This window comes from Hyla sarda, chromosome 1, assembly GCF_029499605.1.
Source record: "Hyla sarda isolate aHylSar1 chromosome 1, aHylSar1.hap1, whole genome shotgun sequence".
Taxonomy (NCBI): domain Eukaryota; kingdom Metazoa; phylum Chordata; class Amphibia; order Anura; family Hylidae; genus Hyla; species Hyla sarda.
The window spans coordinates 234,272,242-234,293,029 of record NC_079189.1 but is presented as its reverse complement, the minus strand read 5'-3'; the positions used below and the strand labels follow the sequence as shown (position 1 = coordinate 234,293,029).

The 20,788-nt window shown below is 42.6% G+C and overlaps 1 protein-coding gene across 5 annotated transcripts in view; it reads left to right on the top strand.

Annotated features, from left to right (window-relative positions):
• The window catches only part of BMP2K (BMP2 inducible kinase), a 213,696-nt gene that overhangs the window by 92,790 nt on the left and 100,118 nt on the right, over nt 1-20,788 (top strand). For all 5 annotated transcript variants that reach the window (XM_056568953.1, XM_056568951.1, XM_056568952.1 and 2 more), the window contains one exon: nt 14,645-14,750. In XM_056568953.1, coding sequence (XP_056424928.1) covers nt 14,645-14,750 — 106 coding nt within the window. The remainder of the gene's footprint in view (nt 1-14,644; nt 14,751-20,788) is intronic.

Genomic DNA, 20,788 nt, shown 5'->3' with positions numbered 1-20,788 from the left:
CCTCCGGAGGTCCGCAGGTTGAAGACCACTGCGGCCTTCAACATCATCCAGCCCCCTCTCACCCCCCTTTAGTTCTGTACAGTACTCACCTCCGCTCGGCGCTGGTCCGGTCCTGCAGGACTGTCCGGTGAGGAAGTGGTCCGGTGGGATAGTGGTTCCGGGCTGCTATCTTCACCGGGGGCACCTCTTCTCCGCGCTTCCGGCCCGGAATAGAGGCGTTGCCTTGACAATGACGCAGAAGTACGTTGGCAATGAACATACCTCTGCGTCGTTGTCAAGGCATCGTGACTATTCTGGGGCCGGGCCCGAAGCGCTTAGAAGAGGCCTCCCCGGTGAAGATAGCAGCCCGGAACCACTATCCCACCGGACCACCTCCTCACCGGACAGTCCTGCAGGACCGGACCAGCGCCGAGCGGAGGTGAGTACTGTACAGAACTAAAGGGGGGTGAGAGGGGGCTGGATGATGTCGAAGGCCGCAGTGGTCTTCAACCTGCGGACCTCCGGAGGTTTCAAAACTACAACTCCCAGCAAGCCCGGACAGCCGATGGCTGCCCGGGCATGCTGGGAGTTGTAGTTTTGAAACCTCTGGAGGTCCGCAGGTTGAAGACCACTGCGGGTGGGGGAGTTCACTCGAGTATAAGCCGACGGGGGTGTTTTCAGCACGAAAAATCGTGCTGAAAAACTCGGCTTATACTCGAGTATATACGGTATCAAATATATGCCGGTGCTTCTGCACCACTCACCGCTCCGCTGTGTGCAGGAAACCTGGGATGGAAGCCCGTATTTCGCTGTGCTCCGTATCGCAGACTGGCTCGGCTTGGCGGCCAGCTCAGTGTGGATGTCTGCGTGGTAAGTCCGAGGATTTCACAATTCTGATGGCAACAAGCATGCGGTGTGTGGCTGGTGAGTGGATGCAGGTGCAGATTAGCAATGCTCAAGGCGTCATCCTCGTGTTGGAGAGCGCACGTATGCACAGTGGTCCCAAAAGCAAGGGATTCCAGCTGTTGCAAATGATAGGATGGTGTTAGGCTTCCAATGGTGATCTGAATGCTGGGGGTGGATAAGCTAGATGCATTTCGGGAGTGACCCCTTTTTGAAATATATTTGATACTTTATTTGCTACTATTTTGCTAAACTTCAGTGGACTGCAACACTACCAATATACTTGAAGTATACCCAACATTTGTAAAAGTATCTCTGTGGATTACAAAGCTTTTCTATGGATTACAAAACATTATAACTGTCCACAATTTCCTATACCATTGGTGACTGCCCCATTATTTTATTTTATTTTTATATTTTATTTTTTATTATTCTTTGCACAAAGTAATATTATTTTTAACTGGTTTTGCACAAATTTGTTGTTAATATATTTAGTAGATCCATAGCAAGGGCCCTGCTAGGACTACTATATTTTACATTAATAATCTAATTTTTACTCATATCATCTACTGCTAGTCTATTTGCACATACACACCTACCTACCATCTCAATTTTAATATTCATCTAATACAATTTTATGTAATATATACTTAGAGGTCTGTATACCACTATATTCTTTATTCCCTTTCTGGCACATAGGGTTACGTGTAACACAGAAACCTCGGTACATATTAGCACAGTGTGAGCCCCCCAAACTCTTGTTTTCATGCTGGTGGTTGCTCCCAAGTTTTCATTTTCACAAGAGGTAAAAGGAGGAAAAGACCCCAAAATTTATAACACAATTTCTCCCGAGTACGGAAATACCCCATATGTGGACATAAAGTACTATGCAGGCACACAACAAGGCTCAGAAGTTTGAGAGCGCACTATGTACATTTGAGGCCTAAATTGGTGATTTGCATTGGAATGGCTGAAAGTTGCAGTGATTCTGACATAAACACAAAAAAAATGCCCACATGTGACTTCTCAAGGAATGTAACAAGGGGTGCAGTGAGCATTTACACCCCACAGGTAGCTTACAGATTTTTGGAGCAGTGGTCTGACAAAATGAAAATATTTATTTTTGATATGCACAGCCCACGGTTCGATATGCACAGCCCACGGTTCCAAAAATCTGTGAAATGCCAGTGTTGGTGTAAATGCTCACTGCACCGCTTGTTACGTTCCTTGAGTATGTGTATTTTTAATTTTTTTTTGCTGTGCTGGCTCCATGGGGGTTTCCTAAATGCGACATGCCCCCAAAAAACTATTTTAGCAAAATTCTCTCTCTCCAAAAGCCAAATTTTGCTTCTTGTCTTCTGAGCCATGTAGTTACAAGTTTTGGGGGGCCTTTTTCTCCTATTACCCCTTGTGAAAATGAAACATTTTGGGTAACATCTGCATTTTAGTGAAAAAATTCAGACTCACTGTACCTCTTGTTACGTTCCTTGAGGGGTATAGTTTCCAAAATAGTATGTAATGTGTTTTTGTTTTTTTTTGGTTATCCTGGCACCATGGGGGCTTCCCAAATGCAACATGCCCCCCAAAAACTATTTCAGCAAAATTCTCCAAATTCCCAAAGCTGCTCCTTCCCTCCCGAGCCATGTTGTGCGTCTGCAAGCTTCCGTGTTCTGGACACCGCCTCTGGTCCGGAAATCGTGGGGGTCCCCAGCGGCGGGACCCCCACGATCTAACATCTTATCCTCTATCCTTTGGATAAGGGATAAGATGTTTTCAGCGGAGTACCCCTTTAATCCCCTTTACGCGACACGAATGTCGCTGTGCCCTGGGGATTAGCACACAGCAACATGTCCGCAATCACTGCGTTGCCCGACATGGTGATCGGAACTGGTCTGCTTCTGCTATCATATGCATAGGTATAGCATCTGTATTTGCAATCCAAGGATAGCAATAAATAGTCCCTGTCGGGACAAAAAAAAGGTGTTAAGTTATCATTTTTTTTTGTTTTTTATAAAAGTAAATAAGCCCCTTCACCAATAAAAAAAAATAAAATTTCCCCTTTTACCATTTTACGAAACGAAATGTAAAAAAAATCTACATATTTGCGTGCGTAAACGTCCGAACTATTAAATAAAAGGTTAATGGTCCCGCACAGTGAACGTCAAAAAATAAATAAAAAAGTGATCATAAAGTCACACGTGGTACCAATAAAAACTACAGATCACAACACAAAAAACGAGCTCACATACAGCCCCATGTACGGAAAAATGAGAAAGTTATAGGTGGTCAGATTAGGACAATTTTAACCTGTTAAGGCCGCATGGCATACAGGTACGCCCTTGTGTCCCGCTCCTTAAGGATGCAGGGCGTACCTCTACGTTATCAGGGTTTGATGCATGCTCACGAGCTGAGCACGATTCCAACCCGGTGTTGTCCCGACTTCTATCAGCAGCCAGGACCCAGGGTTAATGCTGGGCGCCACTGATCGGGCCAATGCCCGGCATCAACCCCTTAGTCGCCATGATCAAAGTTGATCGCGGCATTTAAAACTTAAAGTAAAATTATCCTGGTAGCTCAGTGGAGCTGATCGGGCCATCGCGGTTAAACCACAATGTCCCAGTCACCTGAGAGGACGTTGGGAGGGCCCTTACCTTCCTCCTTGCCATCCCATCGGTCCTTTGATGCTCCAGCCAGGCTCTGCAGGCTGGAGCAGAAAAACACCAATAACACTAATCAGTGCTTTGCTAATAAATTTTTGATAACCCCCCCCCCCCCTTTCCCATTTTTTAAATAAAATGTAAAAAAATAAAAGAATCATATGTGGTACCACCGCGTGCGTAAATGTCTGAACTATTAAAATATAAGGTTAGCTAAACCTTATGGTCGATGGCTGTCTATAATTGTGCACTTTTGGTCACTTCATATACCATAGAAAAATGTATAAAAAGGGATCAAATTCCCATCTAAATAAAAATGGTACCGATCTAAACTACAGACCACTGTGCAAAAAAATAAGCCCTATATAGCCAGATATGCGGTAAAATAAAAATGTTAAAGGGGTCAGAAGAGGACAATTTTAAACATACAAATTTTAGTGCATGGACCTACAGAATAAAGATAAGGTGTCATATTTACCGGAAAGTGCACTGCATAGAAATGGAAGCCCTAAAAAAAATTCAAAATGGCATTTTTTTGTTTTATTTCACCCCACAAGTTTTTTATTTTTTATTATGTTATAAAATAAGTGATGCCCCCTCCCATAGACTTGCATTGAGGGGGCAGGGCGTGACGTTGCACGGAGGCGGAGTCGTGACGTCCTGATACTCCGACCCGTGGTCGTCATGCTTAACACTTGGAGCCTCCAGCACTGCGAAGAGCTCACAAAGTGGGTGCGGAATGACAGATTGCGGGGATCCCCAGCGGCGGGCCCCCCCGATCATACATCTTATCCCTTATCCTTTGGATAGGGGATAAGATGTATTGGGGCCGGAGTACCCTTTTAAGGCCAAAATGGGCTGAGTCCTTAAAGGGGTACTCCGGTGGAATTTTTCTTTTTTAAATGAACTGGTGCCAGAAAGTTAAACAGCTATGTAAATTACTTCTATTTAAAAATCTTTATCCTTTCAGTACTTATTAGCAGCTGTATGCTACAGAGGAAATTGTATTATTTTTGAATTTCTTTTTTATCTTGTCCACAGTGCTCTCTGCTGACTCCTCTGTTCGTGTCAGGAACTTTCCAGAGCAACATAGGTTTGCTATGGGGATTTTCTCCTGCTCTGGACAGTTCCTGATACAGGCATCAGGCGTCAGCAGAGAGCACTGTGGACAAGACAAAAAATAAATTAAAAAATAAAAGATTTTTCTCTGTAGCATACAGCTGCTAATAAGTACTGGAAGGATAAAGATTTTTTAATGGAAGTTATTTACAAATCTGTTTAACTTTCTGGCACCAGTTGATTTAAAAAAAATGTTTTCCACCGGAGTACCCCTTTAAGGGGTTAAACATACTTATAGGACAATAATTGAAAAGCATGTAAAGATGGGTATCATTTTAATCGTAATGACCCAAAGAATAAAACATGTCAGTTTTACTGTTAATGTACAGGATTAAAATGAACCCCCCTCCCCCCAAAAAAAAAAAAATTAGCAAAATTGCAGTTTTCATTTGAATTTTCCCACATACATAATATTGTTTTTAGCTTGTGCCCTCCATGTTATGGTAAAATGAAAGTGTTATTACAAAGTACAATTGGTTTCGTAAAAAAATTAAGTCTTCATATGGGTTTGAAGATAGTAAAATAAAAAAGTTATGCCTCTTAGAAGGCAAGGAGGAAAAAACGAGATTGCAAAAATGAAATTTTCTGTCCATAGGGCCAAAGTAGGCTGTGTTCTTGTGGGTTTAAAGGGGTATTCCAGGAAAAATATTTTTTTATGTATATCTACTGGCTCCAAAAAGTTAAACAAATTTGTAAATTACTTCTATTAAAAAATCTTAATCCTTCCAATAACTATCAGCTGCTGAAGTTGAATTGTTCTTTTCTGTCTGACAACAGTGCTCTCTGCTGACCACCTCTGTCTGTCTCGGGAACAGCACAGAGAAGGAGAGGCTTGCTATGGGGATTTGCTTCTACTCTAGACAGTTCCCGAGACAGGTGTCATCAGCACTTAGAAAGAAAAGAACAACTCAGCTTCAGCAGCTCATAAGTACTGAAAGGATTAAGATTTTTTTAATAGAAGTAATTTACAAATCTGTTTAACTTTCTGGCACCAGTTGAGATATATATATATATATATATATATATATATATATAAAGTTATATCCTGGATAACCCCTTTTAATATTTTTTAGGCATTTTTAAGCAATAAATGGCAGAAAGAAGTTGTGTGAAGGAGGCCTTGCCCTATAGGACACTGGATGATGAGATGCAGACTTCCTTAGGATTGAAAGGGGCTGCTAGGAACTGTCTGCGTGTATTTTTGTAGTGTTTTAGACATATGTGCTGGACAAAGAAAACATGAGCAACTGAAGTGTATTTTGTTTCAATCCTTGAGACTGGGAAAAACCATATGCCTTTGGTGAAGAATGGATTTTGTGGTCTTTGCAAGAAGTACAATTTTTTTTTGCTTTTAAGTATATTATTACAAAATAAGGTAGAGGTTCTAGTGTATTCCTTACCTGTTTTAGCTGATGTGGCAAGCATGGGATTTCAGCCATACTGATTGTACATTTCTACATTGAAATTATTTTCTTATGAATCCTCTGGCTTTGCAGAGGGGAGGGGGGCGGGGTGGAGTCTCATTACTGCAGTTCCCCTAATGAGATCACCTGGTGATCTATCACTCGACTATACGCCAGCAGCCTTATGTATGGTTTTGATTTGATTTCTTATTTAAAGTGTTTTTTTCAGAACTGAGATGTGTTTTATGAAAATTTTAAGTCTTTTGGCTGTTGTGTTTTTACTGCATTGTGGCTGTGTTTTTGCAGTGATTTTCCAAAATTGCGGTAAAAGTTATGTGTGTGCAATTTGTGTAATCACAGTAAAATAGTGCTACCACTATATATCCTGACCCCATAGAGAAAGCTGCAGAATACACAGCTGGGAGGGGTCTGAAAGCTGCTAAGAGGGTTTTGATGCCGTCCTGTAGTTCACAGGAAGTCAGTTGACCCAGGACAGACCATTAAACACTGTGATTTTCTGTGGGTCAGACTGGCGACCTCATGGCAGTAATGAAATGCTTGGATGCAGCTATGCTGGGATAAAACAGATGGTGCTGTAGGACTTGTGATATTGAGTGTGTCTGATATGGGCAAAAAACAAACAAAAAACTTAGCATTTTTTAGGTTAAAGATAAACCTGTGTCTCCAGATGCTTGAGATATATAGCCATTTGTAATTTCCTCTATCTTGTTAGTGTTACTCATTTAATACCGGTATAAGGCATATATGTATCTTGCAATTCCAAGTGAAAACCCATGTATGTAAGGATGTTCAATGTATTTTTGCTGACTTTAATGTAAAACGTATAATAATATAACAATTATCAATTATAGGGGTACTCCACTGCCTCAGCGTTCTGAACATTTTTTTCCAAATTCTGAGTGCGGGCACCGGGGCTCATGACGTCACATGTCGCGTTACCCTCCCTCAATGCAAGTGTATGGGATAGACTTGCATTGAGGGGGGTGGCGTGACTTCGCAAGGGAGCATGGCCGTTACAAAATGTTCAGAATGCTGAGACAGTGGAGTACCCCTGTAATGGGAATATATCACCTTAAAGGGGTACTCCAGGGAAGTTAAGAAACATTACAAATGCCCCAAAGCCACCACAATACCTGTTCTGTTTCCTCTGTAGTTATCCATGTGGTTTTTGCAGCTCCTTTGGCCTCTGATGTCTCCTAAATATTTTTTTTCTGTTTGCAGCACAGACTACAAATCCCAGAAGTCAGTGGTGCTCTGTGTAATGACTGCCAGCCAACTGCTTTCACTATCTGTGTGCATGTTCACACTGCAACTCACACACTGTACAGGTCTTTTCTTTCAGACTTTCCTTCCCCCAGCAATAAATCATGCTTTGCTCTGAATATCAGAAGTCAGTAATTAGATTTTCAGCAGAAAAACAGCAGCTATGGGCTCAGTTGTTACTGAGAATCTTCACAGCCAGCGCTCTAGATCAAACAGAAATCAGGTGGTGTTGTCTTGAGGAGACAAAGGGGATCTAAAAATTACCTTTTTCTCTCATTTGCTGCATGTAAGTGACAGCTGAAAGAGGGAAACTGCTCTATATAGCTAATGAATGATATTTAGACAAATACATAGGTTGGTGAGAGGGAAGGGATGGGCTATGGGTTTAGTTCCCTGGAGTACCCCTCTTAATTATTATTTTTTAAATATTAGATGCAAATATTGAAACGTTCTTTTTTTCTGATTGATTGTAATTTTTTTTGTATTTTATGTTTTGACATTATGTAGACAGCAATCTTGCTTGATCTGCTTGTAACAGCATTTAGTGATATGCTTTACAGCAGGACCTATGGACATGCACAATAGACAGCACCGGTCCCATTAACATGCATTGCAAATTTTACCAGGCATTCTTTGTGAAATTTTTAGAGGTCATTAAACATGGGCTGCTGGGAAGTGATCTGTACAGAACAGGAAGTCTCGGCTTACTTTTAGGGTTGCTAGCCATAATTGAAATTCTATTATTCTTTAACCACTCCAGGACACAGAGAGTACAGCTACGCCCTGGCGTCCTGGTACTTAAGGACCCAGGGCATACCAGAACATTTCCGTTCACCGCCAGTACCCAGGAGGTGAATGGAACGGGATGCCTGCCAAAATTGTTCAGCAGGCATCATGTGCCAACACCTGGGGGGGTTCCTAAGACCCCATATCAACAATCGCTGCAAATCGCCCCTCCTATCCCTACTATTGGTCGGTCAGAACGGACCGACCAATAGCAGATCGGGGGCGGGAGGGTTAAAGTTCAGTTTCCCCGCTCTGACACCCATGAGTGTCTGGGAGGAGCGTGGGAACAGTAGGAGGAGCAGCCGTTTGCTGTCTGGGCATGCTGGGATTTGTAGTTTTGCAGGATCTGGAGCGCTACAGTTTGGAGATCACTGTGCAGTGGTCACTAAACTGTGTCCCTCCAGATCTTGCAGAACTACAACTCCCGACATGCACGAACAGCAAACGGCTGTCTCGGCATGCTGGGATTTGTAGTTGCGTGCCTCCAGCTGTTGCATAACTACAACTCCCAGCATGCCCTTCGGCTATCAGTACATGCTGGGAGTTGTAGTTTTGCCACAGCTGAAGACACACTGGTGGGGAAACACTGTTAGGTAACAGAACCTAACTTAGTGTTTCCCCACCATTGTGCCTCCAGATGTTGCAAAACTACAACTCCCATCATGCCCTGACAGACCATGCATACTGAGAATTGTAGTTTTGCAACAGCTGGATGCACACTGGTGGGGAAACACTGAGTTTGTCTATTACTGAACTCTGTGTTTCCCCACCAGTGTGCCTCCAGCTGTGGCAAAACACGACTCCCAGCATGCACGGTCTGTTAGTGCATGCTGAGAGTTGTAGTTTTGCAACAGCTTGAGATTTGTGCACCCTATTTGGGAAACGCAGCCATGGTGACTGAGGCAAGTGTAATGCTTGCATCCGCCCCCCCCCCCCCCATGCAAATCCCTAATTTAGGCCTCAAATGCGCATGTTGCTCTCACTCCGGAGCCCTGTCATATTTCAAGGCAACAGTTTAGGGCCACATATTGGGTATTACATTTTTTTACACTAACATACTGGTGTTGCCCCATACTTTTCATTTTCACATGAGGTAAAAGGGAAAAAAAAGACCCCTAAAACTTGTAACGCACTTCTCCGGAGTACGGAAATACCTCATATGTGGACATAAAGTGCTCTGCGGGTGCACAACAAGGCTCAGGAGAGAGAGTGCACCATGTACCTTTTGAGGCCTAAATTGGTGATTTTCACAGGGGTGGCTGATAGTTACAGCGGTTCTGACATATTTGCAAAAAAAAAATAAAAAATACAATGCTCTCTTCTGAGCATTGTAGTGCACCCGTAGAGCACTTTACAACCACATATGGGGTATTTTTCCATACTCAGAAGAAATGGTGTTACACATTTTGGGAGGCTTTTTCGCCTATTACCCCTTGTGAAAATGGGAAATTTGGGGTAACAACAGCATTTTAGTGAAGAAAAAATAAAAATTTTAATTTTCAAGTCCAACTTTAGCGAAAATTCGTCAAACACCTATGGGGTTTAAAGGGGTACTACCGTGCTGACAACTTATCCCCTATTTAAAGGATAGGGGATAAGTTGCCTGATTGTGTGGGGTTCTGCTGCTGGGGACCCCCGCGATCTCGCACGCAGCACCCCGCTGCCATCAGGCTCCAAAGCGAACATCGCTTCGGGTCTGATGACTGACTATCACGGGCCCGGCGTATCGTGATGTCACGGCTCCGCCCCCATGTAACGTCACGCTCGGCCCCCTCAATGTAAGTCTATGGCAGTGAGCGAGACAGCTGTCTCACCCCTGCCATAGACTTGCATTGAGGGGGTGGTGTGTGACGTCACATGGGGCGGAGCTGTGACGTCACAATCACCGGTCCCGTCATCAGACCCGGAGCGAATGTTCCCTCTAGGGCCTGATGAGAGCGGGGTGCTGCGTGCGAGATCGCGTATCGCATATCTCACTAGTGAGATCGCGTATCTCACTAGTCTGAATTCCTCTCAAAGGGAGGGGGTGTGACCTCACTGTGCAGGTCTCCGCCCCATCCCCCCCAGTATGCTGTCTGCTCACATCTCCCCTAGCATTAGCAAAACTACAACTCCCAGCTTGTCCTCACTGACAATACGGGACACAAGCTGACTGTGGGAGGATTTTTCCTCCAGCTGTGAGCCCTGCGCTCCCAGTTGTCAATCAAGGAATTGTGTCCATGACATAGGTGATGACGCATGGACACAGCAGGACTAGTATGTGTCCAAGCAGACAGGGGCAGCAGTTGTTTGACTGGCTTTTTCAGTATGAAATACTGAAAATTTTCCAAGAAAGCAATTGCAAAACCTATTGGTTTTGCATGCTTTACAACATATCAAAAGTTTTTGTATCTGACAGTGCCTATTTAACCCCTTAACGACACAGGACGTATATATTCGTCCTGCGCCGACTCCCGTGATATCAGGTGATATCGGGTCGGTCCCAGCGGCCATCAACGGCCGAGACCTGCGGCTAATACAGGAAATCACCGATCGCGGTGATGCCCTGTATTAACCCTTCAGACGCGGCGATCAAATTAAGTTGACCGCCACGTCTGAAGTGAAACTGAAAGTAACCTGGCAGCTCAGTCAGGCTGTTAGGGACCGCCGCGATGAAATCGCTGCATCCCGAACAGCTTACAGGACGCCTGGAGGATCCCTACCTGCCTCCTCGGTGTCCGATCGGCGAATGACTGCTCCAGGCAGGAGTAGTCAAGCGCTGATAACACTGATCAATGCCATGTTAATACATGCCAGTGATCAGTGTTTGCGGTGTTATAGCTCCTTATGGGAGCTATTACACTGCAAAAAAAAAATAAGTGGAAAAAAAAAGTGTTAATAAATGCGATTTAACCCCTTCCCTAATAAAAGTTTGAATCACCCCCCTTTTCCCATAAAAAAAAAAACAGTGTAAATAAAAAAAATAAGTAAATAAACATATGTGGTATCGGCGCATGCTTAAATGTCCGAACTATAAAAATATATTGTTAATTAAAACACACGGTCAATGGCGTACACGTAAAAAAAAATCAAAAGTCCAAAATAGCGTATTTTTGGTCCCTTTTTTATACCATTAAAAAATTTATAAAAAGTGATCAAAAAGTCTGATCAAAGCAAAAATTATAACGTTAAAAACTTCAGATCACGGCGCAAAAAATGAGCCCTCAAACCGCACTGTACGCAGAAAAATAGAAAAGTTATAGGGGTCAGAATAGGACATTTTTAAACGTATTAATTTTCCTGCATGTAGTTATGATTTTTTCCAGAAGTACGACAAAATCAAACCTATATAAGTAGGGTATCATTTTAACCATATGGACCTACAGAATAAAGAAAAGGTGTCATTTTTACAGAAAAATGCGCTACGTAGAAACGGAAGCCCCCAAAAGTTACAAAATGGCGTTTTTTTCTTCAATTTTGTCGCACAATGATTTTCTTTTCCGTTTTGCTGTGGATTTTTGGGTAAAATGACTAATGTCACTGTAAAGTAGAATTGGTGGTGCAAAAAATAAGCCATAATATGGATTTTTAGGTGGAAAATTGAAAGGGTTATGATTTTTAAAAAGTAAGGAGGAAAAAACGAAAATGCAAAAACTGAAAAACGCTGAGTCCTTAAGGGGTTAAGGACTTGGGGTTTTTATGTTTTTGCACCTCTGTTTTTTCCTCCTTACCTTTAAAAAAAATCATAAATCTTTCAATTTTGCACCTAAAAATCCATATGATGGCTTATTTATTGCTCCACCAGTTCTACTTTGTAATGACGTCAGTCATTTTACCCAAAAATCTAAGGTGAAACGGAAAAAAAAAATGTGCGAAAAAATTGAAGAAAAAACCCAATTTTGTAACTTTTGGGGGCTTCAGTTTCTACGTAGTACATTTTTCGGTTAAAATGATACCCTACTTATATAGGTTTGATTTTGTCTTACTTCTGGAAAAAAATCATAACTACATGCAGGAAAATTAATATGTTTAAAATTGTCATCTTCTGACCCCTATAACCTTTTTACTTTTCTGCGTACTGGACGGTATGAGGGCTTATTTTTTGTGCCGTGATCTGAAGTTTTTAGTGGTACCATTTTTGTATTGGTTGGACTTTTTAATAGTTTTTTTAAATAATTTTTTTCATTCTATAAAAAGTGATATAAAAAATACTCTATTTTGGACTTTGGAATTTACAATGCGTTTTTATAATTCAGACATTTCCGCACGCAGCAATACCACATATGTTTATTTTTATTTACACATTTTTTATTTATTTTTTTTAATGGGAAAAGGGGGTTATTCAAACTTTTATTAGGGGAGGGGTTAAATAATCTTTATTAACTTTTTTTTTTTTCACTTTTTTTTTTTTTGCAAGGTAATAGCCCCCATAGGGGGCTATAACACTGCACACACTGATCTTTTATATTGATCATTGTTATCCCATAGGATAACATTGATCAATGATTCTGCCATTTGACTGCTCATGCCTGGATCTCAGGCACGGAGCAGTCATTCGGCGATCAGACACACAGGAGGCAGGTAGGGATCCTCGTGGTGTCCTGCAAGCTGTTCGGGACACCGCAATTTCGCTGCAGCAGTCCGGAACAGCGCACTGAACTAGCCGGGAGTAGTTTACTTTAGGCGTGGCGATCAATTTTGAACACCGCGTCTAAAGGATTAATAGCGCATGGCATATCAGTGACGCGCTATTAGCCACGGGTCCCGGATTTTGTTAGAGGCCGGGCCCGACCCGCCATGACTCGGGGGCCACGCCGTGGCCCCACGTTATAGAAAGGGAGCAGCCTCAGGGCGTACAGGTACGCCCTGGGTCCTTAAGTGGTTAAGGTCAAAATTGGCTTGGTCCTTTAAAGTGTACCTATCATATAACAGGAAAAAAAAAGTTATGTTACTTAATACCTCATCCTGATCATGTACATATAACTTTTATGTGTCTAGCTTTTATGTGTATTTCTTTTAAAATCATATTCTATCAGATCACACTGAATTTTCATCTTCTCACAGGCAGGGGGCATGTCCCTCTCTTGCCCTCACTGTACATGACTAAACTTTCTCCCTCACTGTGTGTCACTGAGCTGTCAGCTGTCCTCATGTAATCTCCTTAATACTGGGCTGGCACACTGTAACAAACCCCCTCCCCATCTCCTTACTACTGGGGTACATGTTGCTGTATAAGGCTGAACATGCTGTGACGCTTGTGCTCCCTCTTCTCCTCTATGCTATGGACAGAGCTGTGCACTGAATCATTCTCCTTATCTCACTGAATGCTGCTGGGGAGGTATGAGGGGGTGTGGCCTCCTCTCAGCCAATCACAGCAGCTCACACACTGCCAGCTCTCTCCAGCTCTCTGTGTTCGGAGTTCTTCACACAGGGAGCAATCCGTTTTTTGATCCGTTTTTACTTGTGTGTATGATCATAACAAAAAAAAAATTTTTTTTGTTTATTAACTGAACAAAAACTGATCCAAACTGATAACATCCGTTTGCATCCGTTATTGTCTGTTTTTTTTAAATGTCCTTTTTTATTTTTGACGTCAGAAGAACAGGACGGGTCTAGACGGCTGTGTGAACGTAGCCTAACAGGTGTGGGACATTTTATGAGGACCTCTAGTGGCCACTTTTATAGGAGCAGTTTTCTAAGGGAAACTGTGGAAAGAAATAATGAAATAGTATTAGAGAGATACTTATTTTCTATGGCTCTATTGTTTTAAAAATATAGCTTTGGTGATAGTGGCCATTTAAGGGGTTTGGCTCCTTTTACACTGCCGTTTGTTCCTGGCAGTGTGACGGCTGTTAGAAGATAGCGGGGGGATAAATTTGTGCATGCAATGTCTTTTTCTCCCGCTATCTTCTGGCAGAATAATGGCAGTAATAATGGACCTCAGAGAATCCCATTCAAGTTATGACTCGCGTTAGGCTCCGTTACAATAACGGACGTTAAGGTCAAAGTGAAAAAAAAAAAGCCCTTAGCGTCCATTTGTAACAGAGCCTATGCTATAGTGTGGAAGTAGCCTTAAAATAAATAGTAAAATGAAACATTTGAAGAAAAAAATCCCTCAAAAAATGCTTACAAATTTGGTTAACATAAAAACTTGATTTAAACAATCGTTCATTTTTTGATTACACATTCCCTTTAAGTAAGATCTACTGAGAAATCATTGAATAGGCTTCCAATATAAGCGGGGCATTAGAGAGGTTAATGCATCCAATGAGACCTCATGTACTTTCAGTTTATATCCATCTTCTTATGTACTGTAGAATATCTACTATGTTAGTAGGATTTTTCTTGAGCCTGTTGACATTTACTGTGTTTTTGTGCTACACTAAATCTTATATTGCCACAGTAGATAAAATTCACTAATGCTATTGGTTGTGTGTCAGTGTTACACGTTTGTATTACTGTGCTTCACACTTGACAGTAGATATTAGAATTTTGATTATGTTTTTTAACATATCTTTTTTCTATCTTTTGCAGAAAGAGCTATCTGGCCATAAGAATATTGTTGGCTATTTGGACTGTGCTATTAACTCTGCTAGTGATAATGTTTGGGAGATCCTTATCCTTATGGAGTATTGCAGAGGTAAGCGTTAACGACTACTGTATTATGGAACATGAACGAAAGAAATACACATGCATATCTCAGTGACAGGCTAGACCACAGGAGAACAGGAGGATCCTCTGGTGCACCCTGACATGTGTGCCCGAACAGTTAGGGTGCGAAAGGCACATTTCTGCATTTTGCCACGAGTTGTACAAATTGATAAAATGCTGAAATGTGTTGGCAGTTCCATAGCTGTTCAAGCTGCCTAAAGCCCATAGAGTGGCACAAAAACACTTGCAGTGGAGCTACACTGTAAATAAAGTTTAGAGGAGTAGGAGGTAAAAGGGACAGTATAGGGGGAGGGGACTGTGAGGAAGGTGGGCATTTACATCTGGCTATGTAGAGGGCATGGGAGCAGTATATATGAGAGATAGAGCTATGGGAAAAGTATATATAATAGAGGGGGCCTATGGGTGCAGTATATATGAGAGATAGAGCTATGGGAAAAGTATATATAATAGAGGGGGCCTATGGGAGCAGTATATATGAGAGATAGAGCTATGGGTAAAGTATATATAATATAGGGGGCATATGGGAGCAGTATATATGAGAGAGGGGGCCCATGGTGGCAGTCCATATGAGAGAAGGGGGCCCATGGGTGCAGTACATATGAGAGAGGGGCCCATAGGAGAAGTACATATGAGAGAAGGGGACATGGGTGGTATTGTGTGGAGGGGACCAATGAGCAGACCAAGAGTAAGGGGGATCATGGGAGACAGTGTATGGAGAGGGGAAGTCTTTTAGTCCGATTCAAGGTCTGATATAAGGGCTTCTCCCAACATTCAGTTTAGACACCCATCCTCAGGGGTTCCGGCTACTGAAACCCAACCAATCACAAGATTGAAGGTTTATTTGTCCCCCAGCAGAACACTTGATCGTCCTTCATTCCATTTACTCTTCCATGTTCAGAAATCCCATAAAGAATGAATGGAGCAATTGTCGACCATGTGTGCTGCTGCTCCATTCCCTTAGGTTACATAGGATTTCAGTCGTAGCCTCACCATCAGATACTTACTACATGGATAGGTGATTGATTAGTTTAAATGTTGACTAAACCACAATATTTAAGGGGTTTTTCCGAGCCCTATATTTTAATTTTGCCCCTGCTGTGATCTCTCTCCCCATCCTCTTGAATCCATTCTACCTGAAGTATAGTTTTTGGGGGTATTTGCCAGTGTAGTAATAAGGGCACATGGGCAGCAGCAGGCACAGTATTGGTGGTAGCAATAGGATGGCGGTATAAAGGATGGGGGTTTGTTCCTATAGAGAGCAATGGCTGCAGAAGTAAAGGGGCTTTCAATGTCTTGCCAGTATATGTTAGTAGTTAGGAGACATATTTGTCTGGGCTGGATGGGGAGAAAAGAGAAGAGGACCTCTACAAGCTACATCTGCAGGACGTCACCTGTGGTTCATTGGATTTGAGAAAGGTAAAATAAATGGACTGGTTCACTAGGATTAATTATCTGATTGTAGATAAAGTCTCAATAATAGAAGAAAAAGATATATATAAGATTTAGTCATGTGTACTTAATAAGTGCTTCTGCAGTAAATGCTATTAGGATCAAAAGGAAGTAGACCAGTTGGCCTATATACATGTACAGTACATCAATGCAATATGTGCTCAGTACAGAAGTATAAAATATGCTCAGCCCATAAATATATTAAATCCATAAATTATATAAAATGTTTTCTTAATCCACACTAAAATTTTTACAATTTATTAAATAAAAATACAATAATGTATGTCCACAGAGCCCTTGTGGCTTTCACTAATATTATTTGTTATATTAATGAAGTAAAAATACATATAATGAATAAGATCATATTTAATACTGTTAACCGAAGATATGTAAAAGTAGCTATAGCTTGTAAATTGTTATCCTCATCTTTTGGTTTAATAGTCCACTGTAACTGTATTAACCTGGGAACAAAATAAGGAAATTTAGATCATGTACTGTATAGGAAACCGTTCTTGTAAATGACATAGTAGTACTACAGTGATACCAGTGGTAACAGTAGGTTCCTGAGAACGAAAAAGCAGCAATGTAGTGTTTGTTCGTTTGTACCAGGGATGATGATAATGAAGATGACGGCTCGTCTGTAGCAAAGCTGTGTCTCTGTATAATGTGATAACCTATGGAGAGAACTTTTGGTACTATGCACTGCTCACCCTTTCTTCAGGGATCCGGGGATGGATAGTACAATCTCCTCCTGTGTCCCAATCTCTGTTCTAGCAGAGTACATGATTGATACCCACAGGCCAAATGGGTGCATTTAAAGTCCTGGCTGATGTGATCTTATGGGGTTAAATATTAACAATGATAGACAGGTCTATGGATGGAAATAATGATTTTTTACAGTCTATATATGTGGATGCTTGGCACAGTATTCAGACTAGACTCATTTCTGACCATGTACCGTATTTTTTGCCCTATAGGACGCACCAGCGTATAAGACGCACCCAATTTATAGGTGCAAAATCTAAAAAAATAAAGATTTTGAACCCAATAGTGGTCTTCAACCTGCAGACCTCCAGGTGTTGCAAAACTAGAACTCCCAGCATGCCCGGACAGCCGTTGGCTGTCCGGGCATGCTGGGAGTTGTAGTTTTGCAACATCTGGAGGTCCGCAGATTGAAGACCACTGCATAGCAGGTAATACTCACGTGTCCCCGCCGCTCCGGACCCATCACCGCTGCCCTGGATGTCGCTCCATCGCTGTCGCCGTGTCCCCGTCGCTCCGGAACGTCTCTGCTGCCGGCCGGGTATCCTCGCTCTCCGTCGCCATCATCACGTCGTTACGCACGCCGACGCACGTACGTGATGACGAGGAAGGATAGCGCCGACCATACAGGGGATCCCTGAACGGAGAAGACACCGAGGAGGCAGGTAAGGTCCCTCCCGGTGTCCTGTAAGCACTAACCCGGCTATTCAGTCGGGCTGTTCGGGACCGCCGCGGTGAAATCGCGGCGGGCCCGACTGAAAAGCAGGGTTAGTGTCACTTTCCCTTCAGACGCGACGGTCAGCTTTGATCGCCGCGTCTGAAGGGTTAATACAGGGCATCACCGCGATCGCCGCGATTAGCCGCGGGTCCCAGCCGTTGATGGCCGCAGGGACCGACCCGATAGGGATGTATTCGCCGTATAAGACGCACCAACTTTTTGGGGAAGAAAAAGTGCGTCTTATACGGCGAAAAATACGGTATGTCCTTCCTTAGTAGTCATGGGTTATGTAGGAATATGGACAATTTATGGGGAATCGCCAGATTGCTAATAAAAGGAAAAAAATTGAATGTTGGATTGAGCATAGTAAATGGAAATCATATACTGTCCAAATGAAACGGGTCATCAATGTCATTGTAATGCTGATATTTGTTTTGTATGAACAATACATAGCATACATCCTGGATGGAATTATATCATTTGTTGAGTCATGGCTACTAGGTTGCAAGTCACCTGTAACTCACTGGGTGTAGCTTTACTGTAGTCACTTAGACACTGTTCAGTCTGAGCCTATAGAACCTTCTCTCTTTAGAATGCCTTAGTTAATTCTGAAATGCCTGTACAAACTCACTTAGGAGCCAGTTATATCACTTTAGAATATTTTTATTAAAGGGGTACTCCAGCTCTTAGACATCTTATCCCCTATCCAAAGGATAGGGGATAAGATGCCTCATCACGGGGGTCCCGCTGCTGGTGATCTTGCATGCAGCACCCCAATTAAAATCATTCCCTGGAGTATACCGGCGACCACTGGGCCGGCGGCATGTGACGTCACGCCTCCGCCCCCATGTGACGTCACGCTCTGCCCCTCAATGCAAGCCTATGGGAGGGGGCGTGACAGCTGTCTAAGCGCTGGAGTACCCCTTTAACAGCTAGGTAAAAGGAATTAATTGGCATCCTTAAAGGGGTATTGCGCTGCTCAGCATTTGGAACAAGCTGCCACGCCCCCTGCCATAGACTTGCATTGAGGGGGCGGAGCATGATGCCATGAAAGGGCGGAGCTATGACGTCACAAGCTCCAGCGTTCAGAACAGCTTGTTCCAAACTCTGAGCATTGGAGTACCCCATTAAAAAATAACCTAAAAAGTCAGATCCTGTGACTTGGCCTGGGTTTCTAGCATTTGTCCAAACCTATCTAACCATTTAGGCTGTTGATAAATACATGGTTATTGAAGAGTTTTGTATCCATAGAATGTCTACACTCCCGGTTACCATGCATTCCTAGTATTTTTGATATTGCAGCTTCTGTACACTTACCTCTTAGTTGGGCACTCATTCCGGTTCTATGTGCGGTGCAGTAAAGCACTGACTATTTGTTATGCCTGTCTCATCCCCAGCCAAGGACATATAAAGCTTTTAAACCACGTAAAACACATCTTAAATGTTTTTTTTTTTGGTAAGAACCCTTTATTAAAATCCCCTAGACTCTTAACTCCACGTCACTGCTTTACATTTTATGTAGGCGTTTAAGATGAGATCCAGCAGTACAGACAGAGGTATTAAAGTGTGAACCAGCCTTTAAAATCTTGACTGAAGAACTGTTCCTGAAATGACAAATCCACTAAGTTTATCTAAGCTGGAAGGCATCTTAGAAGACTGTGAGGATGACTGGATCATAATAAACACAAAAGAAGGCTTTCAATCGTAATATCATGCTTGCTACTCATTGAAGTTAATCTTTAGCAAAATCAGCTGCACAAAATATGCAGCAAAAAATATGCAGCAGATCACGTATGTGTGAACATACCCTGAAGGAGGAATCTAGCCAAGTGAAATTACCTTTATATAGCTGCACATGTTGAAGTTATATAACTTTGCAATGTACAAGTGTAATCTCTAATCAGGCAGAGGAGTTCTTAGCACACATAATGACTGTCGGCACCAGTTTGCTGGGCCCAACATGAGCCACACTCTAGTGAGCAGTGTGTGACACTTCCTTCATCTATATACACTGCTTCTCTAACCATGTGACCTGCTCAACTCTCTCAAGGCAGCCCCTCCTTCAGCTCACTCTGGAAACAAGCGCAGGGGCTGATGGTCTATGTAGTCTTTTATAGCTCTGTTCCAAGGCTGTTTATGGGGGCTTATTTAAGTTTTTACTTTTACCACTTTTGGCTTGATATCTTCTTTAATGTGTCTGACATACAATTGTCACATCAATAGCAGTCCGTTGTAAATGGATCAGAACATGCCAAAGAAACCAGTGATGCCACCATAGTGATGTCAAATCATAGTCAAATCAAGTCAGGGAATGAATTGGTTGAATGCAGGTGAATTGCTGCTGATTTTCAGCATAGATTTTGTGCTAAAATTCTGCACCAGTTAACAGGACAATACATAGGGATGTGAGTTTCAAAAACACCATTTAAGTGTAGTAGAAATATAGTAGAAGTACCCTCTGCCTGTGTAAAATTTGTTTAAAGGGGTACTCCACGCCCCCTCCCATAGGCTTGCATTGAGGGGGCGGAGCGTGACATCACACGGGGGTGGGGCCGTGATGTCACAATGCTCCTGCCCCGTGATCGCAGGTAATCAGACCCAGAACGAACACGCTCCGGCGACTGATTATAATGGGGTGCTGTGTGCAAGTTCACGGGGGTCCCCAGCGGCAGGACCCCCGCGATCAAGCATCTTATCCCCTATCCTTTGGATAGGGGATAAGATGTCTTAGCGCCGGAGTACCCCTTTAAGCAGGGCCAACTGTGTCTGAGGGTAAATAGGCAGAAAAGGACCTGCAACATACAAAACGTTAAAAAATAAGATAGGAAGAAACACATTTTAACATTAAAAACTTACAAGTAGGGCAACCTGCTATGACAGCACCTTCTGTACGGAGCAGACAGGTTTACGGAGCACAGGCAACTCAGTCTGAGGGAAAACGAAAGTAAACTTGGCAGCGTACAGCCGTTAGTTAGGTGAAAAAAATTTGTGCGGTATTTATTAAAGTCCTTGAACCTTTTTGATAAATTCGGCGCACAACACTAAAAAACAGTGCAAAATAAAACCTCATAAAAAAG